Source organism: Eretmochelys imbricata, chromosome 22, assembly GCF_965152235.1.
Source record: "Eretmochelys imbricata isolate rEreImb1 chromosome 22, rEreImb1.hap1, whole genome shotgun sequence".
In the NCBI taxonomy this organism is placed as follows: domain Eukaryota; kingdom Metazoa; phylum Chordata; order Testudines; family Cheloniidae; genus Eretmochelys; species Eretmochelys imbricata.
The window spans coordinates 15,668,727-15,691,722 of record NC_135593.1 but is presented as its reverse complement, the minus strand read 5'-3'; the positions used below and the strand labels follow the sequence as shown (position 1 = coordinate 15,691,722).

General features: G+C 44.6%; 2 protein-coding genes across 2 annotated transcripts in view; one reads left to right on the top strand and one right to left on the bottom strand.

Annotated features, from left to right (window-relative positions):
• The window catches only part of BCO2 (beta-carotene oxygenase 2), an 89,549-nt gene that overhangs the window by 51,260 nt on the left and 15,293 nt on the right, over positions 1-22,996 (bottom strand). The gene's annotated exons all lie outside the window — the stretch shown is intronic.
• IL18 (interleukin 18) lies at positions 10,949-22,996 on the top strand. The gene is made up of 6 exons (XM_077839926.1): positions 10,949-10,969; positions 18,044-18,117; positions 18,882-18,890; positions 20,160-20,309; positions 21,412-21,557; positions 22,342-22,996. The coding sequence occupies exons 2-6, from the start codon at positions 18,051-18,053 to the stop codon at positions 22,570-22,572; spliced, it is 603 nt and encodes a 200-aa protein (XP_077696052.1). The 5' UTR covers positions 10,949-10,969; positions 18,044-18,050; the 3' UTR covers positions 22,573-22,996.

Genomic DNA, 22,996 nt, shown 5'->3' with positions numbered 1-22,996 from the left:
GTACTCCTTTTTTTTAAAGTATTATTAAGTATGTAATCAGTATGCTGACAAATAGGCCAGACCTAGGGGAAACTGTCTCATTTTGGTGTGCTCCAGCATGATTAGGTAGGGTCTCACAACAAACCCTCAAATTCATACCTCTTTTTATACCCTTTAACAAATTATGTCATTGACAATTACAGACTTCAGCTAAAAAATAATTGAGACAATTTATCCTCATTTTCAGTCTGAATCCAGATAAGAGTTACAACCTCCTTTTCCCCCAAGGCCTTTCATCCTTATTTCTTCTTGCTGATCAACAGTTTTTCCATTGCACCTGGGTTTACACAGACTTTACTGTTAAGATCACACATAATGTGTGTATGTGGAGTAGGAAGGCAGGCTCCTTTTAAGACAGATTCCATTTGTCTTATTTAAAACTACTTGCAGTCACCCCTATTGGTTTTTTAGACATTTCTCCGTATCTTATTAGTTATTCATTGAACCAGACCTCCCTTCTTCATTCCTTCTGGCCTTGTAACTTATTCTTTTCAAGATCTTCTTCTGCTTGCTCATCAGGGCTTTCTTTACAGAGTACATATATTTCCTTAACCAAAATTATGCTAATTCTAATTCTTTAATTTCATATTTATCCTACAGGTTCCAAGATTTAATGTGGGATCCCAGTATGAAAATCTGAATGGCACTTTAAGCCACCTCTCCATCTGCACACATGTAACCATACATGAAAACAGAAGAGACTGGAGACCTGTTTCAGACACTTTAATTGTGATTAAAACATTCCGAGCATTGTCTGTTCTATTTAAGCTCTTACACCATGTCCCTCTATATCACAAAAGCAATCTTCCTCATGTGGAAACAAGAATGTAGTCAATAACTTGGAGACTGATGAATGGGAAATAGTACTAGTAAGAATATGTAATGATTTCAAGAGAAAGAATTTTAAGTGATACATAGCAGTCTTATTTCACCATAGTTATATGTTGTCATTTCTAAAATTCGATAGTAAATAGAAAATGTAATAAATATAAATAATAAAAAGTGACATCTATTTTATGCATTCATAACAAGTACCTTCACTGGTATCTAAGCCCCATTGTGTGTTGTGGAGACAGAATCTGGATTACAATTGTCTTCTGGAATGTGCAAGAACTTCTGAAAATCATGAATTTCCTATTGCTAGAACATCTTGGGCTGACAATGCAAAGTCAAACAGGAAACCTGGATCAATCTAATCAGATAAATATGGCCATGGATTAATGACATATAATAAATTACAGCATCTCATTAAAAAATTAGACAGCTTTCAAGCCAAATAGTCTTTAACTACACCTTGTTTAAGAAGACAGAAAATGAAATACCATTTTTCTCATGTTGTGCTTAATTTCTCTGGATTATTGTATGCTGTTTTTTTCAAGAAAATAAATGTATGTTATTAACTAAAAACACAAATACTAAACAGCATTTAAAAGTTATTATTTTCCTAAACCCTAAATTGATACCGTGTAGAAAAGAAAAAACATTAGAACAACCAAAGATACAGCATGAATCAGTTTTGATTTCTCTTGTTTCTTGGAGGAAAAAGTAAAAAATACAGACAAGAAATGAAACTGCTTATAAGACAGAAAAAGAACTAAATACTTCCCCAAAATTATGGCCCATATTCAATGTACTGCAACTGTGAACTGTAGTGAAATGATCAGGAATTAGTCAATTGCTCTTATTGGAGAGTTAGTTTTACATTATTAATACTAATGTCTGAGATGGTCCAACAGATGTTGTAATAATTGCCAAAAATTTACCCTAATTATGAGCTCAACTGTGAGAAGACAGTGAAATGTTATAAAGTGTCACAATAACGTATAATAATACATGGGTATGGGAAAAGGTGCAAAAGTGAGACGGAAAGACTGAATTAGTCTAAACAAAAAAGGCCTACAGATATAACTCAAAGACTGTGTTAAGATCATGCCTGGTAACCAAGAAGAGTATGGACCAACATTGATGTGTTAGAAACTGGGTGTAACTGGTGGACAAAATAATGAGATGACGGGCTATTCCAGCCATCACTCCCTTTGGGGATTCTTAACAGATTTTGGGGAGACAGCTAGCTACCGCAACGCTGGCTGAGGGGAGGCAAACATCAGATGACTGAAAGACCTGCTTTAATCTCTCCCATCTTAAGAAAAACCCGAACACTTGACCCCACTTATCTCTCCAACTACCTCCCCATCTAACTTTATCAATTAATTGAACACATGGTTTACAATTGCTGTCTGGAATTAATCTCTACCAGTTCCATCCTAGGCCCTCTCCAATCTGCTTCCACCCCTTACGTTCAACTGAAACCGCTCTCACCAAAGTCTCCAATAACCTCTTCTTAGTCAAATCTCCGAACCAGTACTTCATCCTCTTCCCCCAGACCTGTCAGTTACCTTCAACACAGTCATCCATGCTCTTCTTGCAATCTTGTCCGTCCTCTTTTGGTTTCCATGATTCTGTCCTCTCCTGGTTCCCCTCCTACATCTCCAATTGCTCAAGGTGTCCTTTGGAGGAGCCTCCTCATTCCTCCAGCTTGTTGTAGGGATTCCACAGGGCTCTGTCCTTGGTCCCCTTTGCTTCTCCCTCTCCATCTTATCTCTGGGTAATCTCATCCACAAACACAAATTAAACTACCATCTCTATGTGAATCATCCACAGAACTTCCTCTCTACTCCAGAGTTGTCTCCCTCTATCCGAACTATTTGTATCCTTTTCTCTATCATATCAAACATAAACTACTTGTCTTCACTTGCAAGTCTTTTAATGACTTATCCCCACACTACCTATCATCTTTCACTCAGCATCAGAAAGTCAATTCTCGCCTCTGATTGGCCCAGGATGTCAGCCTCTATTGTCTATTTGTTAAATTTTTGAACAAGCAACTTTGTGCTTTCTCCCATGATGCCCCCCAAGCCTTGGAGAAATTCCCCATAAACTTCCACACAGCTAACTCATTATCCTCCTTCCAATCCCTCCCTAAAACTCTCCTTTACTGTAATGCTTCATGTTCACATGTTTTGGCCTCTAGAATATTTGGCTGATCTCCCCAGCCTTTTCCTAGTCATAGAGTTTAAGGCCAGAAGGGGTCACCAGATCATCTAGTCCGACCTTCTGTACATCACAGGCCACCAACAACAGCCATCCACCCACACAGTATACCCAGCAACCAGAATTAAACCAGACTGTTACAGCCCTTAGCAGACTACACCATTGTGTGCCACAGGCAGAGAGAGGAGGGACCAAAATGCACCAATCCCCAAGGCCCCTGAAAATAGGCAAGTGAAAACACATCCCCTCAACACAGGCTGTGTAACAAAAGCTCTTTAATCAAGCAATAATTGCCTCCTAACCACAGTATAAGGATATTTGTAAAAAGAAAAGGAGGACTTGTGGCACCTTAGAGACTAACAAATTTATTAGAGCATAAGCTTTTGTGAGCTACAGCTCACTTCATCGGATGCATACAGTGGAAAATATAGTGGGGAGATTTCATATACACAGAGACCATGAAATAATGAGTGTTACCATACAGACTGTAACAAGAGTGATCAGGAAAGGTGAGCTATTATTAGCAGGAGAGCGGCGGGGGGGGGGGGGGGGTCGGTGAAGGTTTACCGGAAACCTACTGACTGCTATACTTACCTACATGCCCCCAGCTTTCATCCAGACCACACCACACGATCCATTGTCTACAGCCAAGCTCTGCGATACAACCGCATTTGCTCCAACCCCTCAGACAGAGACAAACACCTACAAGATCTCTATCAAGCATTCTTACAACTACAATACCCACCTGCTGAAGTGAAGAAACAGTTTGACAGAGCCAGAAGAGTACCCAGAAGTCACCTACTACAGGACAGGCCCAACAAAGAAAATAACAGAATGCCACTAGCCATCACCTTCAGCCCCCAACTAAAACCTCTCCAACGCATCACCAAGGATCTACAACCTATCCTGAAGGATGACCCATCACTCTCACAGATCTTGGGAGACAGGCCAGTTCTTGCTTACAGACAAACCCCCAACCTGAAGCAAATACTCACCAGCAACCACACACCACACAACAAAAACACTAACCCAGGAACCTATCCTTGCAACAAAGCCTGTTGCCAAACGTGTCCACGTATCCATTCAGGGGACACCATCATAGGGCCTAATCACATCAGCCACATTATCAGAGGCTCGTTCACCTGCACATCTACCAATGTGATCTATGCCATCATGTGCCAGCAATGCCCCTCTGCCATGTACATTGGCCAAACTGGACAGTCTCTACATAAAAGAATAAATGGACACAAATCACACGTCAAGAATTATAACATTCAAAAATCAGGATGAGCTATTACCAGCAGGAGAGTGAGTCTGTGTGTGTATGGGGGTGGGTTTTTGGAGGGGGGTGAGGGAGTGAGAGAACCTGGATTTGTGCAGGAAATGGCCTAACTTCATTATCATGCACATTGTGTAAAGAGTTGTCACTTTGGATGGGCTATCACCAGCAGGAGAGTGAATTTGTGTGGGGGGGTGGAGGGTGAGAAAACCTGGATTTGTGCTGGAAATGGCCTAACCTGATGCTCACTTTAGATAAGCTATTACCAGCAGGACAGTGGGGTGGGAGGAGGTATTGTTTCATATTCTCTGTGTATATATAAAGTCTGCTGCAGTTTCCACGGTATGCATCTGATGAAGTGAGCTGTAGCTCACGAAAGCTCATGCTCAAATAAATTGGTTAGTCTCTAAGGTGCCACAAGGACTCCTTTTCTTTATTCAAAAATCAGTCAGAGAACACTTCAATCTCTTTGGTCACTTGATTACAGACCTAAAAGTGGCAATTCTTCAACAAAAAAACTTCAGAAACAGACTCCAACGAGAGACTGCTGAATTGGAATTAATTTGCAAACTGGATTCAATTAACTTAGGCTTGAATAAAGACTGGGAATGGATGTGTCATTACACAAAGTAAAACTATTTCCCCTTGTTTATTTCCCCTCCTACTGTTCACTTCAATCTCTCTGGTCACGCAATCACAGACATGAAGGTCGCTATCTTAAAACAAAAAAACTTCAAATCCAGACTCCAGCGAGAAACTGCTGAATTGGAATTCATTTGCAAATTGGATACTATTAATTTAGGCTTAAATAGAGACTGGGAGTGGCTAAGTCATTATGCAAGGTAGCCTATTTCCTCTTGTTTTTTCCTACCCCCCCCCCCCCAGATGTTCTGGTTTAACTTGGATTTAAACTTGGAGAGTGGTCAGTTTGGACGAGCTATTACCAGCAGGAGAGTGAGTCTGTGTGTGTGTATGGGGGTGGGTTTTTGGAGCGGGGTGAGGGAGTGAGAGAACCTGGATTTGTGCAGGAAATGGCCTAACTTCATTATCATGCACATTGTGTAAAGAGTTGTCACTTTGGATGGGCTATCACCAGCAGGAGAGTGAATTTGTGTGGGGGGGTGGAGGGTGAGAAAACCTGGATTTGTGCTGGAAATGGCCTAACCTGACGATTACTTTAGATAAGCTATTACCAGCAGGACAGTGGGGTGGGAGGAGGTATTGTTTCATATTCTCTGTGTATATATAAAGTCTGCTGCAGTTTCCACAGTATGCATCTGATGAAGTGAGCTGTAGCTCACGAAAGCTCATGCTCAAATAAATTGGTTAGTCTCTAAGGTGCCACAAGTACTCCATTTCTTTTTGTTCTTGTAAAGTGCTGGAAATGGCCTACCTTGATTATCAATACAAAAGGTTCCCCCCAGACCCCCCCGCTCTCCTGCTGGTAATTGCTCACCTTTCCTGATCACTCTCATTACAGTTTTCAGAGTAACAGCCGTGTTAGTCTGTATTCGCAAAAAGAAATGGAGTACTTGTGGCACCTTAGAGACTAACCAATGGTAACACCCATTGTTTCATGTTCTCACAAGTACTCCTTTTCTTTTTGCGAATACAGACTAACACGGCTGTTACTCTGAAACCTGTCATTATGCAAGGCACTGCATTTAGCCATATGGAGTGGAAATCTATCAACTGCATGAAAAAACTTGCACAGATACAGACAGACATCATCTTCCTTTCCAAATGCAAACAGATGGACATTGTACCAAAAGGACTGAAGGTAAAAAATCCATTACAATCTACATACCACACAGACTATGCTGACGGCTTGTGCCACACGCTCTCAAAGAAACTGCGGAATCACCTGATCAACATCCTCTACAGCAAACAGGGAAAGATTAAGAATGAGCTCTCAAAAATGGATACTCTCATAAAAAACCAACCTTCCACACAAACTTCCTCATGGCTGGATTTTACTAAAACTAGACAAGCCATTTACAACGCACACTTTGCTTCTCTACAAAAGAAAAAGGACACTAAACTTTCTAAACTACTACATGCTACAAGGGGCCACAGCAATGGTTCCCTCAACCCACCTAGCAATATTGTTAACCTATCCAACTATACTCTCAGCCCAGCAGAAGCAGCTGTTCTATCTCGGGGCCTCTCCTTCTGCCCCTCCACCCCCACGAACATGATACAGTTCTGTGGTGACCTAGAATCCTATTTTCGACGTCTCCGACTCAAGGAATATTTCCAAAATATCTCTGAACAACATACTAATCCACAGAGGTCTCCCTACCAACACTACAGAAAGAAGGATTCTAGGTGGACTCCTCCTGAAGGTCGAAACAGCAGACTGGACTTCTACATAGAGTGCTTCCGCCGACGTGCACGGGCTGAAATTGTGGAAAAGCAGCATCACTTGCCCCATAACCTCAGCCATGCGGAACGCAATGCCATCCACAGCCTCAGAAACAACTCTGACATCATAATCAAAAAGGCTGACAAAGGAGGTGCTGTTGTCATCATGAATAGGTCGGAATATGAACAAGAAGCTGCTCGGCAGCTCTCCAACACGAGTTTCTACAAGCCATTACCCTATGATCCCACTGAGAGTTACCAAAAGCAACTACAGCATTTGCTCAAGAAACTTCCTGAAAAAGCACAAGATCAAATCCGCACAGACACACCCCTGGAACCCCGACCTGGGATATTCTATCTACTACCCAAGATCCATAAACCTGGAAATCCTGGGCGCCCCATCATTTCAGGCATTGGCACCCTGACAGCAGGATTGTCTGGCTATGTAGACTCCCTCCTCAGGCCCTACGCTACCAGCACTCCCAGCTACCTTCGAGACACCACTGACTTCCTGAGGAAACTTCAATCCATCGGTGATCTTCCTGATAACACCATCCTGGCCACTATGGATGTAGAAGCCCTCTACACCAACATTCCACACAAAGATGGACTACAAGCTGTCAGGAACACTATCCCCGATAATGTCACGGCTAACCTGGTGGCTGAACTTTGTGACTATGTCCTTACCCATAACTATTTCACATTTGGGGACAATGTATACCTTCAGATCAGCGGCACTGCTATGGGTACCCGCATGGCTCCACAGTATGCCAACATTTTTATGGCTGATTTAGAACAACGCTTCCTCAGCTCTCGTCCCCTAAAGCCCCTACTCTACTTGCGCTATATTGATGACATCTTCATCATCTGGACCCATGGAAAAGAAGCCCTTGAGGAATTCCACCATGATTTCAACAATTTCCATCCCACCACCAACCTCAGCCTGGTCCAGTCCACACAAGAGATCCACTTCCTGGACACTACAGTGCTAATAAACAATGGTCACATAAACACCACCCTATACCGGAAACCTACTGACCACTATTCCTACCTGCATGCCTCCAGCTTTCACCCCGACCACACCACACGATCCATCGTCTACAGCCAAGCTCTGCGATACAACCGCATTTGCTCCAACCCCTCAGACAGAGACAAACACCTACAAGATCTCTGTCAAGCTTTCTTACAACTACAATACCCACCTGCAGAAGTAAAGAAACAGATTGATAGAGCCAGAAGAGTTCCCAGAAGTTACCTACTACAGGACAGGCCTAACAAAGAAAATAACAGAACGCCACTAGCCGTCACCTTCAGCCCCCAACTAAAACCCCTCCAACGCATTATTAAGGATCTACAACCTATCCTAAAGGATGACCCAACACTCTCACAAATCTTGGGAGACAGGCCAGTCCTTGCCTACAGACAGCCCCGCAACCTGAAGCAAATACTCACCAACAACCACATACCACACAACAGAACCACTAACCCAGGAACTTATCCTTGCAACAAAGCCCGTTGCCAATTGTGCCCACATATCTATTCAGGGGACACCATCACAGGGCCTAATAACATCAGCCACACTATCAGAGGCTCGTTCACCTGCACATCCACCAATGTGATATATGCCATCATGTGCCAGCAATGCCCCTCTGCCATGTACATTGGTCAAACTGGACAGTCTCTACGTAAAAGAATAAATGGACACAAATCAGATGTCAAGAATTATAACATTCATAAACCAGTCGGAGAACACTTCAATCTTTCTGGTCACGCAATCACAGACATGAAGGTCACTATCTTAAAACAAAAAAACTTCAAATCCAGACTCCAGCGAGAAACTGCTGAATTGGAATTCATTTGCAAATTGGATACTATTAATTTAGGCTTAAATAGAGACTGGGAGTGGCTAAGTCATTATGCAAGGTAGCCTATTTCCTCTTGTTTTTTCCTACCCCCTCCCCCCAGATGTTCTGGTTTAATTTGGATTTAAACTTGGAGAGTGGTCAGTTTGGATGAGCTATTACCAGCAGGAGAGTGAGTTTGTGTGTGTATGGGGGTGGGTTTTTGGAGGGGGGTGAAGGAGTGAGAGAACCTGGATTTGTGCAGGAAATGGCCTAACTTCATTATCATGCACATTGTGTAAAGAGTTGTCACTTTGGATGGGCTATCACCAGCAGGAGAGTGAATTTGTGTGGGGGGGTGGAGGGTGAGAAAACCTGGATTTGTGCTGGAAATGGCCTAACCTGTTGATCACTTTAGATAAGCTATTACCAGCAGGACAGTGGGGTGGGAGGAGGTATTGTTTCATATTCTCTGTGTATATATAAAGTCTGCTGCAGTTTCCACGGTATGCATCCGATGAAGTGAGCTATAGCTCACGAAAGCTCATGCTCAAATAAATTGGTTAGTCTCTAAGGTGCCACAAGTACTCCTTTTCTTTTTGTGTATATAAAGTCTCCCCACTATATTTTCCACTGTATACATCCGATGAAGTGAGCTGTAGCTCACGAAAGCTTATGATCTAATAAATTTGTTAGTCTCTAAGGTGTCACAAGTACTCCTTTTTACGGATACAGACTAACACGGCTGCTACTCTGAAACCTGTTATAAGGATATTTGTTAGCCTAGTCATAAACCTTGAGTTTGCCAAAGTCAGCGGTGGACTGGACAGTCACTCCCTTGGTGTTTTGCTATCTGGCATTATAAAAAAGATAGCAAAACCTGGGACTATTATTATTCATTATTATTATTATTATTTGTATTACAGTAGTGCCAAGATCAGGGCCGCATTGTGCTACATGGTGTACAAACATAAAGACAGTCCCCAAAGGAATGACAAACTAATTAGCTTCACATTGTGGGACTGGAAGGTTTTGGGGGATTAGTAATGGGACACAGAAGTTTTTATTTCTTTGTTTTTAGTTTGTATCCAGCCTGGGTCAGTATAAAATAGAAACACAATGTCATCTGGGGGATGTTTGGTAACATGGAAAATGAGTTGGTGGTCTCATTCCTCCATCCTACTGGACTAAAGAAACATTCTCACAATTGGTATATTTCTTGGCAATTTCATTACAACCAAAAGATTGACTATTCACACCTAAAGTGGCCCCTCCAGTGCAAGGGAGAGACACTTGTGGGATGTTTTACACAAGTGGGGGGTGGGTGGGAAGAGTATGCACTGATGCTATTTCTGACATCTGTTTCAAAACTGCAACTTCCATCTGTGACATCAGTTACAGAGCAAGACAGCTGATTGTAACAAGTTGGGTAAGAAAACAGGATGTGCCTTCTGCAGGGATGGCCTCAAGCTCCCAGCATTGCATGTGCTGGCATGTCCCACTCTGAAAGCTCCAGCACACTGTTTGCACAAACTGATATATTTTGTTTCTTGATTGTGCTGACAAAAGGGGAAGTGATACGGGCCTGCCTGTGTGTATACAGATCTATTGGGAACATCCTGATTTACACTTCAGATTGTCTAGTTGGCTTGATATTTCTCATAGCAATATTACAAGAATCCAGAGTAAAATGCAACAGCTCAGGTCCCCAGATACAAAGCCCTATCATTGATGTTGAAGGAGCATGCCTCAAAATCTAGCCAATGCCGCAGCATGATGCTGGGGCAAGCTGCTAGTTGGAAGTGCCTTCTTTTGGACAATATATAAAACTAAAGTCTGGAAGATGTATGGTCATTAAAGTGTCCATAGTATATGAGAAAACAACTGTTAACTGTTGCTTCTGGTGTCCTGGCTCACTTCTGATTTGGGTAATTCCATTCATTCCCTCTGAAGCTCCAGTTTGATGGGGATTACTCCACACCCTATGTAACTTTGAGCTGTCAGCTGCTGTGTTCCACCCCAGAGGAGGCTGCATTTCAACCACAGGTGAAGTGGTTCCTGGGTCTGGCTTGCAAAGCGCTTTGGGGTCCTTCTGGCTAGAGAACTGCAGCTCCCTAGCAGTATAAACGGGGCAGGAGAGCAAAGGGCGGACCTGGCTTCGAGCATCGCTGCAGCTAAATAACCCAAGGGCAAGTCAGGGGCTCTGCAGGGCGCGGGGCTGAGCTCGACGGGCGCTCGCTGGTGAGCTCCCGGGGCTCGGCGGGGGACCCCCCCCTTCCCCCGCGAGCAGGCAGCTTGCGCTGCGCTCTCCCCGCCTCCAGCCGGGCTGCGCTCCTCCCTCCCCGGCTTCTGGCTGCGCTGCGCATTGCGCTCCGGACCCGGCTGCAGGAGGCAGGTAGGGACCGCTGCCCGGCCTCGGGGGTGGCGGGAGCCAAGCTGGGGCGCTGGCGCTAGGGGGGAGCCCCGCCAAGCAGGGTCCGGAGCCGGTGGTCCGGCCGCTCCCCCCGCGCCCCCGCCCGCCCGGGACCTCTCTGGCTCTCCCGGGGTGGGATGCTCCCTGCGCGGGTGCCTCGGGGCTGGGGAGGAGCCTCGGCGCAGCGAGCCCGCTCCTTCCCCACGGCACAGCCCCGGCGGCTGGGACAGAGGCGACCACCGGCTTCCACCCAGCCCCGCCGCTTCTCCGTGGGGCGCACAGGCTGCTCCCGAAACTCAGCCGGGGCTCGCTTGCGGCTGTGCCCTCCTCCCCCTAACTTCCACAAGCCAGCAGCCGGCTGGCGCCTGGAGCAGCCTCGCCCTTCATTCCCCAACATCCACCTTCGCTTTTAAAACACATCTCCCTTTGGACCGGTCCAGTTCAGGGGTTCTCAGCCTGTCTGGGACAAGAGAGACTGAAAAAAGTGCCCAGATAGAGACTTCCAGTGAGAAAACTCTGGCCCTGACCAGCAATCCCTACTGCTTTGATTCTGACTCCCCCAATCGGCACAGGGGAACCTTGAAACTGATGAAGTGTTGTGCATTTCTTTGTTTGATTGTTTTTTCAGCGTAAAAAGACCTTGCAAAATAAATGTTTGCTTATACCAGGGGTGGCCAAACTTACTCACCCTCCAAGCTGCATATGACAATCTTCAGAAGTTCAAGAACGGGGCATGACTGCTGGGGTGGTGGGGCTCAGGGCTTCAGCCCTGTGGGGAGGGGGATCTTGGGGCTGTGGTCTGCCAGGAGGTGTCTGTCTGGATTTGGGGCTTCGGCCCTGCTCCTGCTGAAGTCCCGAGCCCCGGCAGGAGTGCCCCGCAGGGTTGAAACCTTGACACCCCCTTCCTTGCTGGGCAGAAGCCTGAAGTGACATGGGGTGGGGGGGAAGACATGGGGCCACATGCCCTCCGCCCAGATTTTTGTCAGGATTTGCAGGCCCCCTTCAGTCACAAGGTGCCACTCGGCCCCCTCCCTGCACAGCAGCTGCTGGAGCTGGCAAGCTGGGCTGTGGGGAGAGGCAGCAGCAAACAGCTGGGATCTGCAGGGAGAACCACTGAGGGTAAGAGGGAGGGTGTACCTGGGAGGGGCATAACTCAAGCTGTTGGGGGGGGAACTTTTAAATTGTTTCCCCCCCCCCCCCAACGGGCAACCATCCTCTCTCTGGAACAAGCCCCTAGCCCCACCACCATGCCGCAGCCAGGGCAGAAGCCACGAGCTCCACCCCCTTCTGGTAGGCAGAGAATGGGGATGCTGGGGGTGGGGCTCTGCAAGCTGCACTTTAACTGTAAAAGAGCAGCAGTTTGGCCATCCCTGGCTTATACAGTAAGAGGCAAATGCTGTCCTCCACACGGAGCCTTCACTTAAGCACCTGCATTTAACAAATATGCCCAGGTTTATTAGTGACTTCAGTCTGCATTGTTATGGTGAGTAGGGTTGGGAGGCAGATAAAGTCCTGCCTGAGTGGAATAGGTTTGAAGAAGGCACTTCGTGTGCTCTGAGCTGTTCACAAGAAAAGTAACATTAATGTGTATTTTAACAAAAGACTAATCGCTGTACAATTGCAGCATTTTGTTTCATCTGCCAGTAATGATGCTGTGGATTTGGAGGAAATGTGGCAGTCTAGTGTTTGAGGATGGTTAAAGTTCCATGGAAAAGAGTGACATTTAATAACATGAGAGCAATGTGCAGAAAGCTTCAGTTTGAATCTAATTTGTGTAGAATTTCTCACCCTCAAAAAGATGCCCCTAATTAGCTGACTTTTAACATAAATTGTGTACTTTATTTATTTAGATTTGAATAATAAAGGATACTCATAAAATACTGAATCATAGAAATATGGGACTGGGACATGCATAGGTCATATAATCCAGTCCCCTGCACTGAGGCAGGACTGAGTATTCTAGACCATTCCTATAGGCATTGACCCCAGCAATTAGACTTACAGTTGCAAATAGTGGCCACCTAACACATACAAATAATGAAAAGCACTTTTCACACAAAAACACTTTTCATCTCCAGATCTGGTATGATCAGATTTACCAAGGAAACATTACTGTGGTTAGTGGAAAGGCATCTCAATCTCAATTTGGAGGTGCCAGGTTTGTCACCTCTGAAGTGTCAAACCCGCAGGGCAGCTTGGTTAACCTACAGTTTTGCTCATGTTCTCACCAGTTTACAGAAATGCTTGTGTCAGACCAGTGATGAAATGTCTTGCAGCATTTCACAAAGCCAAGAAAATAGACCTAGCTGTTGCCTGAGTCAGTTTTCAGAAGGGTTTTACTTCTGTAAATTTAAATAGAGCAACCAAGAACAGTTAATTCCAAAATATAGTTCAGAAAACTGACAGAGTTTCATTAGAGTACAGACCAAAGAGCACGTTTGTGTTCTTGTGGCTCAGGAGAGAAAAATGGAAAGTAACAAGAAGGGAGGGTTTTAAGCCATGTGAGGTAACCTGTGCTGTGTATAGTTTGCATCTGATGAAGTGAGCTGTAGCTCACGAAAGCTTATGCGCAAATAAATTTGTTAGTCTCTAAGGTGCCACAAGTCCTCCTTTTCTCTTTGCGGATACAGACTAACACGGCTGCTACTCTGAAACCTGTCAGTATCTTTAATGGTTAGCAAAGCTATTAAGGATGCAGATGGAGGTTTCCCTGTGGCAAAGCAGCAGGGAATCCAAAATCCCAGTAAATCCACAGTGCTTTGGACTAGACTTTATCTCTTCCTACCTGAGCTGAACACTCATTGTCAGAGTGGGCCGCTATTCAAGGCTAGCCATAATGAGGCATTGGTGTTTTCCAGAAAGGAATTTAGATTTATTCTACCATCAAACTCCCAAATTTGTTTGTATAGTTACTCTGGGTGCCAATTTGTTTTCCTCTTTTGTCTGTGTTAGATGTAAAAGCAGCAAGTTGAGGACAGTTCAATAGTAGGATATAGACCATTTGGTTATAATCCCTTTACAAATTATTAAGAGTAATAAAAAAGGCAATTTCTAAACACTCAAGATATAAGAACCAAGTAAGAGTAAAGTGGTAGACATAGAAAAAAAAAAGTAAGAGCGGTAAACAAGCCTATTTCAGAAGGAAATAATACATTCAGGAAAACTCATAACTGCCTACTGCTCCTCATCGAGAGAGAATACCAAGCAATCTGCAGTCTCTCAAACCACCCTGAAATAATTCTCCATTTAGGCAAATTATTTGACATCCCCCATAATTATCCTTCACTGTACCACTTGTAATTGAGGCACAGAGGAAGAGAAGTGTTGGTATCTCCTTCTTGCACATATCCTCTTTTCAATCAGTGATGGTGAAAAGTAGGGTACAGAATACAAATCTATATCCCCATGGAAGCCCCACTCTGCAGATTTACTAAGACGGTATCTTGGAAAGAAAGTTCCCTTACAGGGAGTATTCATGAAACCAGGCCCACTTCAACTCCTTTCCTACAGCCATACCTAGTTAGCTGAGCACTTCTCACAGAAAATCCTTCTAACACTTATACCAAGTTGTAGTTTGCCCTTGAGTGGAGAATTAGTTAACCCCATCTGAACCCTCAGTGAAAGCAAGTTAGATTATGAGATATACTTTTGGAAGCATGCATGAGTTGGGTGTTACTACAGCATTCCCCAACAAACAAACGAGAGCCATCTCACATCATTAGTGTTAACAGGAACAAGGGAAATGATTAATATATTTTTATAGGAGAACAAACACTTCAGAGGTTATGTACAGTGTGAAAAATTGCATATGCCTGTGAAGAATTCAGCATATAACAATACATAGTTAGGTACCGCATCTTGGAGATTACAGATTGTGGGTTTACTTCTACAGCAATATATCCAGACAGCTAAGCTAATTCTTACCCTCCCGATATGCTTACTACTCACTGTGATTAAAGTGTGACCAACACCTCTTACACTGGAGAGGGGAATATGAACTTTAGGCCTGTGGCCTTTTGGGAACTATAATTTAGTAATTGCGTTATTTGTATGTAGACACTCATTTGCAATCTGTTACAGAAGATTGTGTTTTGTTTCTAGTTAGTTAGCTAGACAGTTAACCATCTAGTGAAGAGAACCCATTGAGGACATCTGTCACCCTACAGTTCATGGTAATTTGGGGCTCAGATCTACCTAGAACCAGGCTCGTTCACCTGCACATCCACCAATGTGATTTATGCCATCATGTGCCAGCAATGCCCCTCTGCCATGTACATTGGTCAAACTGGACAGTCTCTACGTAAAAGAATAAATGGACACAAATCAGATGTCAAGAATTATAACATTCATAAACCAGTCGGAGAACACTTCAATCTCTCTGGTCACGCAATCACAGACATGAAGGTCGCTATCTTAAAACAAAAAAACTTCAAATCCAGACTCCAGCGAGAAACTGCTGAATTGGAATTCATTTGCAAATTGGATACTATTAATTTAGGCTTAAATAGAGACTGGGAGTGGCTAAGTCATTATGCAAGGTAGCCTATTTCCTCTTGTTTTTTCCTACCCCCCCCCCCCAGATGTTCTGGTTTAACTTGGATTTAAACTTGGAGAGTGGTCAGTTTGGATGAGCTATTACCAGCAGGAGAGTGAGTTTGTGTGTGTATGGGGGTGGGTTTTTGGAGGGGGGTGAGGGAGTGAGAGAACCTGGATTTGTGCAGGAAATGGCCTAACTTGATTATCATGCACATTGTGTAAAGAGTTGTCACTTTGGATGGGCTATCACCAGCAGGAGAGTGAATTTGTGTGGGGGGGTGGAGGGTGAGAAAACCTGGATTTGTGCTGGAAATGGCCTAACCTGACGATTACTTTAGATAAGCTATTACCAGCAGGACAGTGGGGTGGGAGGAGGTATTGTTTCATATTCTCTGTGTATATATAAAGTCTGCTGCAGTTTCCACGGTATGCATCCGATGAAGTGAGCTGTGGCTCACGAAAGCTCATGCTCAAATAAATTGGTTAGTCTCTAAGGTGCCACAAGTACTCCTTTTCTAGTTTTCAATATCTTTACTTACATGAGGAGTCTCAAGCAACAGGAACAGCAATCTCAGTTGCCAAGAGGAAGAACAAACACTGAAGATTTAATTAAGGACATCTGAAACTGGGCCTGTCTGAAACTCACTCTTCTGGTAGAGTTTAGTCACAGCTAGATTAGCAGGAGAGCAAGCAGGAAAAGATTAAATGTAGCAGTACTCTATTGGGCAGGAGTTTTAATGCCAACTTTTGCTCTAAATTAGCTGATCACTTCTTAAACTGTACAGCAGTTTATTTTTTTGGCACTTTAGCTTTTAAAATCTCTTCTATAATATCCCAGCCTCTTGCCAGACCTGGTGTATTGCACTGTACAACCAAGAAATGTGCCCATGCATACGTACCTACGTGGATTGGTCTCTCTGTTCTGGTCACCAGAGTATTCGGGTTGCCACCATTGCCAACTAATAGTACTAACAGCAATGGAATTGCTGATTTGGAATCCTGAAACCTGTGGGTCAAATCCCAGGCAGGAGAGGTGACCACATCCCATACGCCTTTCCTGACATGCTGCTAGCACTGAAGACAGGGATGTTTGTGAACTGCATAGAGTCTCCTCAAATCAACCTGTAAAATCTGAAGTCAGACAAAACAGAAGAGTATGGAGTAGCTGTACGTAAAGTGAACAGGCCTGGCAATTTTATGGCCATTACTCGTATGGGCACATGCGTTAGCAGCAGCTCTGGCTCACCTTGCCTTTAGGTAGGAGGGGGAAAAGTCTACTTGTCTGACTGCCATACAAGGTCACTTGAAGAGGCTGTTGCACAGCATGAACCTCTAAGAACATGAACGATCTAAGAGCACCTCAGTAGTTTCAAGTTAGCCATGAAGGCAGGGAGACAGAACTGCAACCTGTAAGCCACAGAGGCCAGCAGGTTTGTGGAGATAATCTCCAGGTTTGAAGATGTAAGTCTTTTGGTGAATAAAGTTTGGTAACATGGAAAATGAGTTGTTATCCTCTGGGTGAAACATTTTAGCCTCCTCTTCTAGATGTCTGCTGGCTCTCTCTAAAGAGGTCGCATCAAGGTCACAGAGCCAGAATTCAACCTGGACTAAAAATATGGTTAAAAACCTGCCCATGAGCAAATCTCCGCCACTGCAAAATAAATTACATCCCCCTTCCCTGCTGGAAGCACTGCACCAGCCCAGCCCAGGATGTTTCACACTATCAACTAAAAAGATCCCTAAAACTTTATAGGTCACACTAACATCCGTAGGATCCCAAATTGGAAACAGTTAACCAAATGCACACAAGGTAACATAACTTTTTGCTTGCACAGTAGGGAAGATTAAATGGTGACATGGCATTTTGCTGAGCTATCACCATTTTAGGTTTCTTATGAGCAATTCATTAAATGAGTGACATTTACAAATTTGTAGCTCAGTAGAGCATTGGCCTGTGAGTTCAATCCTTGAGGGGGCCATTTAGGGATCTGGGGCAAAAATTGGGGATTGGCCCTGCTTTGAGCAGGAGGTTGGACTAGATGACCTCCTGAGGTCCCCTCCAACCCTGATATTCTATGATTCTATGAACTACTGTTTAATTAGCATAAAGCACTCCGGGTCTTATTCTTTGTTGCCCTATGTCTTATGACATCATTTACACCACTGCAAGAGTATAAAAGGTGAAAAACAGCATCAAACCATAATTCTAGTATTTTACATCCAGTGTACACTGGTTTAAATGACACAAGGTAATGGAGAAACAGATACTCAAGAGTCTATGACGGGCACTACAAAAAGTAAAATAAAATAAAAATCAGTCTGCCCTCTCCCCTGTACTAAGTGGTAACGTCAGCCCTCCCACTGATGTGTAGTGAAACACTTCAGTCTCCCTCCTAGCCCTGTTGTGGGCATAACTGTGCACCAGCTGAGAGCAGAGAACTGGCCCAAGTTAGCCCTCTAGATCTGGAGGGTCAGAAGTATTGTTCCCATCTCTGAACCCTTTCCCTTTGCTCTGTTCAGAGTGAAGATGAGCTGTGAAGAGATCCGTGTGTTTGCAGTGAAATTTGGGCAAGACTTTGACCTCTATTTTGCAGGTAACTCTCCTCTTTTATAACTGGATGGGGTGTGCATTTTGGGATTTCTGTGCAGCTGATCAGCACTTGCCATGCAATTCAGTCCATTGCTGGGATTGATTTATGGACTTCTGTAGCTGCCCACTTTGCTTCTCCATAACCTGTGAAGCCTTTAGAGCAATACTGGTCCTCACAGCTTGGCGAATGACAGTTCTGGGTCTCTGAGTCAGTCTTCCCAACATGCTCTTTAAGAAGTTAGTGGAGCCAAGCCTGCTTCTTGAGATTCAAGCGCACACTCTAAGGGCTTGTCTTCACATACAGTGCTACAGCGCAGCTGTGCCCATGCAGCTGCACCCCTGTAGGGCTTTAGTGAGGCCACTGCTACGCTGACAGGAGGGCTTCTCCCATCGGCAAAGTCCATCCACATCCCTGAGCGACGCAGTTATTTTGATACAGGTCTGTCGTGTAGACCTGGCTTGAGTCTTCTGTAATTTCAGCTGTTAAAATGCTGAATTGTTTTTAAATCACTGTTATTCTGATTTCACTTCAGTTTCCTCATAGGCATCAATCTGGAGCATTGCAGACTCAGTACCTCGGTTGATGGGCTACTTGCTGCTTATACGACATCTCCAGAGAAAGGATAATTGGAAGGGGTGATGGTTGTGGTGGAGGTGGGCTTTCCAGCTTACACTGGGGAATGAAACTGGTTAGAAAACGATCTGTTGTTTGTATACAGTCTAACAGTTTTTTCTCTTCTCCCCTTTTGTCGCTCGCTTGGAACACAGATGATGAAGGTAAAGTTGAAATCTGTTTGACATTTATGACTCTGGACTCAGCTAGTGCTGATTCTGCTTGCCATTCCCAACACTGTTGGCTAATCCCCCCCATGGTGTTCATCAGTATTTGGTGGTGACCTTAACACACGAGTGGTGGGCATGGGAAAAACTCCCTCCTTCCTGAGTTCATTAAGTGACTCCAAGTCAAAGATGTTCTGCAGCTGAAGCAGCTCACCTGGCACACAGGTGGCTTTGAGGATCGGGGAAAGGCCACCTATAGGATACTCCACCCACTGTCCTTACCTGTATTTAGCCTTCTCTTCTGAAGTCTAAACTGGAAGAGCAAATGCACATCCTGGGCCATCTTCCAATGATGGAACATGTAGAGCAGGGCTCTTCAATCTATCACATGGAGGCTCTCCCTGGGCACAAACTGGTTGGTGGGCAGTTTGGGGACGAGAGTAAAGATGGAATCCACTAATCTACTTAAGTCCGTGCTGCGATCCACCAAACCCAGTAAGCACCTAAACTCACTTGGTGTCGAAGTTTTTCAGAGTAGAAGTTCCCTAGATGCCTAAGTTTCTGCCTCTAGGGCCCACACCGCTGCCTCACACTAGGCGTCCAGACATCTACCTCCCACCTAAGCCCTGGAATGATTCACAAACTGGGAGACAATAGGTGGCTAAATGCCTCATCCAAGAGCCCAAGCCGGCAGGTGCCCTCTGAGCATGCCTACTTGATCGGCCCCATTCAAAATTCAAGGGAGGAGGAGAAGGTACTGCCTCCATCCACTCTATAATTTCTATCACGAAAGAGTCATTTGGCCAGAGAGCAAGAGAATAAGTCTACTACCCAGCTCTTTGGACACCCACCTGAGGGGCAGGAGACCCTGGGTCCAATCAACCTGCTCCAATCAGTCTTTCAATATTTATCCACAGTGGAACAGCTTCAACAGGAGAGATGGAGGGAACCCTACATCAGAATTAATATCCCATTCTTCAGTGGTTAGCACATCTCCTGAGAGGTGGGATACCTCTGTTCAAATCCTTTCTTCCCCTCTGTCAGGGAGGGGGGAACTGAATCTGGGCCTCCCACATCCGAGCTGAGTGCTCCAACCACTCAGCTAAAAGTTATAAAGTGGGCACCACCAACCATTTTGTATGGAACTAGGTCAGGAGACAGGCTAAAGGGGCTTTCTGGCACTCTTTGGACTATACCCAAGTCCCTAGTTGTTTCTGGGAAGAGTGGACTTAGTTGTGACTGTCTGATTAATGTATATATTAAAAGGTCTGGAATGCGACAACTGGAAGAAGGAACACTCCCTACAGCACCAGATCTTTCGAAACACATCTAATCAGGTACTCGTGGTACAGCCAGGACCAGAGAATACTGTCACGAATGTATTTGAGTCTATGGCAGATCAAGAGATGATACCTGGTATGATACTTCTGGTTTCTACATGTCCTATAACAACTGTTTCCTCTAAGCTGTGCACGTGCACACAGATCCTAAACCCCACTCACACGGCAAAACCCCGCATGCACAAAAATTTGCACAGAAGCACAACAATTTAAACAGACGCAATTGCACACACGGCCTGTCAAAAATTAGAGGGAACATTGCCTGTAACCATTGCCCCAGCTCTTCATTCCAAGTATGCTTTTGCCCCATGTACCTCTTGGATTACCTCAGCTAGACCCAAGTTTAGCAACAGATTCTAGTAATTGTAGTTTGTCCTTAATGCCAGCTAAGAACAGAGCTAAGCTCAGATAAAAGACATCAATCCTCGCCAAAAAAGATTTTGCACATTTTGGAGGTCGGCCAATCTGAGTACAGCTTCACATCACAGCAGAAGCCAAAGATCAGAAGTTCTAGCTGTGGGCAGACAAAAGATCAGGGAATTCCTCCCCCCCCACCTCCCCCCAAACATTGTCCTGTACCACACCTATGAAAGAGGCATGGGGCTCTATAGCCTGAAACTAAGCCCAGGGGCTAGGGAAGTGCTGCAAAGATTTCTAAAGACCTCTATCACAAGCAAAGTTCTGAATCCCCATTTTGTATTAAGTGTCAGTGAGAAGCATCATTTTATATTGAACAAGCAAGGCAATGTATCTGGCACGAAGAGCAATTCATCAGTCTCTTTTGGTGTGCATCAGCACCATCTCTACATGCCCCCACTTTTTTCAGTTATTCGTTCAGTGCCAGATTTCCAGATCCTGTTTACATCCAACATGAGAAGGAAATGCAACCCTCACCTTGTGCATGTGCTCCAAGGGATTTGCACACTGACATCACACTCTCTAGCCCTTAACTCTTTTGCCCACAAGATAACAGAAGTCCAATTGAATTTTTGTCATCAGCAGTCACAGGGCAGTACACAAAACAAATCCCAGCTCCATTCAGCTGTAAAGAGGCTGCTTGTGGTGGAGTAGTAAGATGCCTGGATAATAAAACTGTTGGAACCCCTTTACGTCTGTTTTTAAATGGCTGTTTGCAAACTTTCTGCACAGGCTCCTAACAGTAAGTACTTTGTGTTTAGGATGCGGAGTGCATTTCACCATCCATTATTACAAAGACTACACGTTGGAGGAAGGGTTGCCTGTGGCATTCAGCGTCCTGGTAGAAAACAAGACTTACTGTATGTACTGCACACATGAAAGTGGGAAAAAGACTATTCGATTTAGGGTAAGTAACTCCCTCTGTTTCTAGTGTTTGCCTTAACTCGACAGTTACATCAGGAACCCAAATTAAGAAAAAAATTAAACATGCTAGACTGTGTTTCTCAAATGTGGCCACCTGGGGATTTTTCTGCGGCCACAACAGCCTCATGGGCGGAGATAGGGATGGGGGACAAAGCAGCAGCCCGTCCCTACAGCTTCCAGCTGTTGCTCTTGGATGTACTGCCTTGATGTTTGCTGGCACCACCAGCAGGGGATTGGTGCCATGCACCGCACAGCCTCCTGGGGACTCCAGGCAGCACATCTTCAGGCACATGGGGCTGTGGTTTGTGCTCGATGGGGGAGGAACCTTCAACACCTCAGGCACCTGGTGAGTTCCCAACCCACCTTCCCAGGCGTAGAGGGGCTTCGGGCTTCAGCTTGCCGGGGCTCCAGGAGAGGGCTTCAGCCCCGAGGCTCTGGGCTTAAGCCTCCCCATCCCCACCCTCAGCTCCAGTCCGGTGGCGGGCTCCAGACTTCAGCCCCTGGGCCCCAGCTCTGGGCTTCAGCCTGGGGCAGTGAGCTTCAGCTTCGGGCTTCAGCCTTGTGGCAGTGGGGCTCCAGCTTGGAAAAACTGTCAGAGCAGCCACCAGCAAGAGTTGGTGGCCGCACTCTGAGTCAACCAAAAAATCTGTTATGAGAAACCCTCTGCTAGAACATGTTAAACTGTTCTTGAAGTAGAGATGTGAAAACTACAGACAAATGTCAAGTTTTTGCACTGGTAGTTAATCTGCATATTTCCTCCATTTCAGGAAGAAGAAGTTCCCCGAGAAATTCATGAACAAAGCAGTGACATCATCTTCATCCAAAAGTCAGTTTCACCAATACACACAAAAGCATTCAAATTTGAATCTTCACTAATGCGAGGCTACTTCTTGGCCTTTCAGAAAGAAGAGGACTTAAGCAAACTGATTTTAAAGCAATGTGAAAATGAAGACCAAGTGGATGAATCCATATATATGACTGTCTCCCAAATAAACTGATTTGATAACATACCATACACAAGCAATATCTTGGCCATTTTTATCCAACTTTTATTACATAAGTGGTCAAATTATCTCTATGCTAAACTGTGTAACCACTCGAACACACAGCCTCCAGGCACTGAGTTAAGTTCCTCGGGGTTTGTGCTGAGTTTATTGACTCCAGGACTAACACTTTTCAATTCTTACCTGCAGCTGAGAGCAAATACTGAAACATAAATTGGCGGACATGGAGCTTAGGAATTTTATGATCATAGAGATGAACGTCTGTTGCTAATTACAACGGCTTCTATGGTAAGGCTGCTATTACCACAATGCCTTCTCCAAAAAAAAAAAGCAAGTCTTTGCATAAGATTGTCATTGCCAACTTTTTGAATTAAGTATTACATTTGGAATTAAATGAACTTTTTGATTTTTTTTTTAA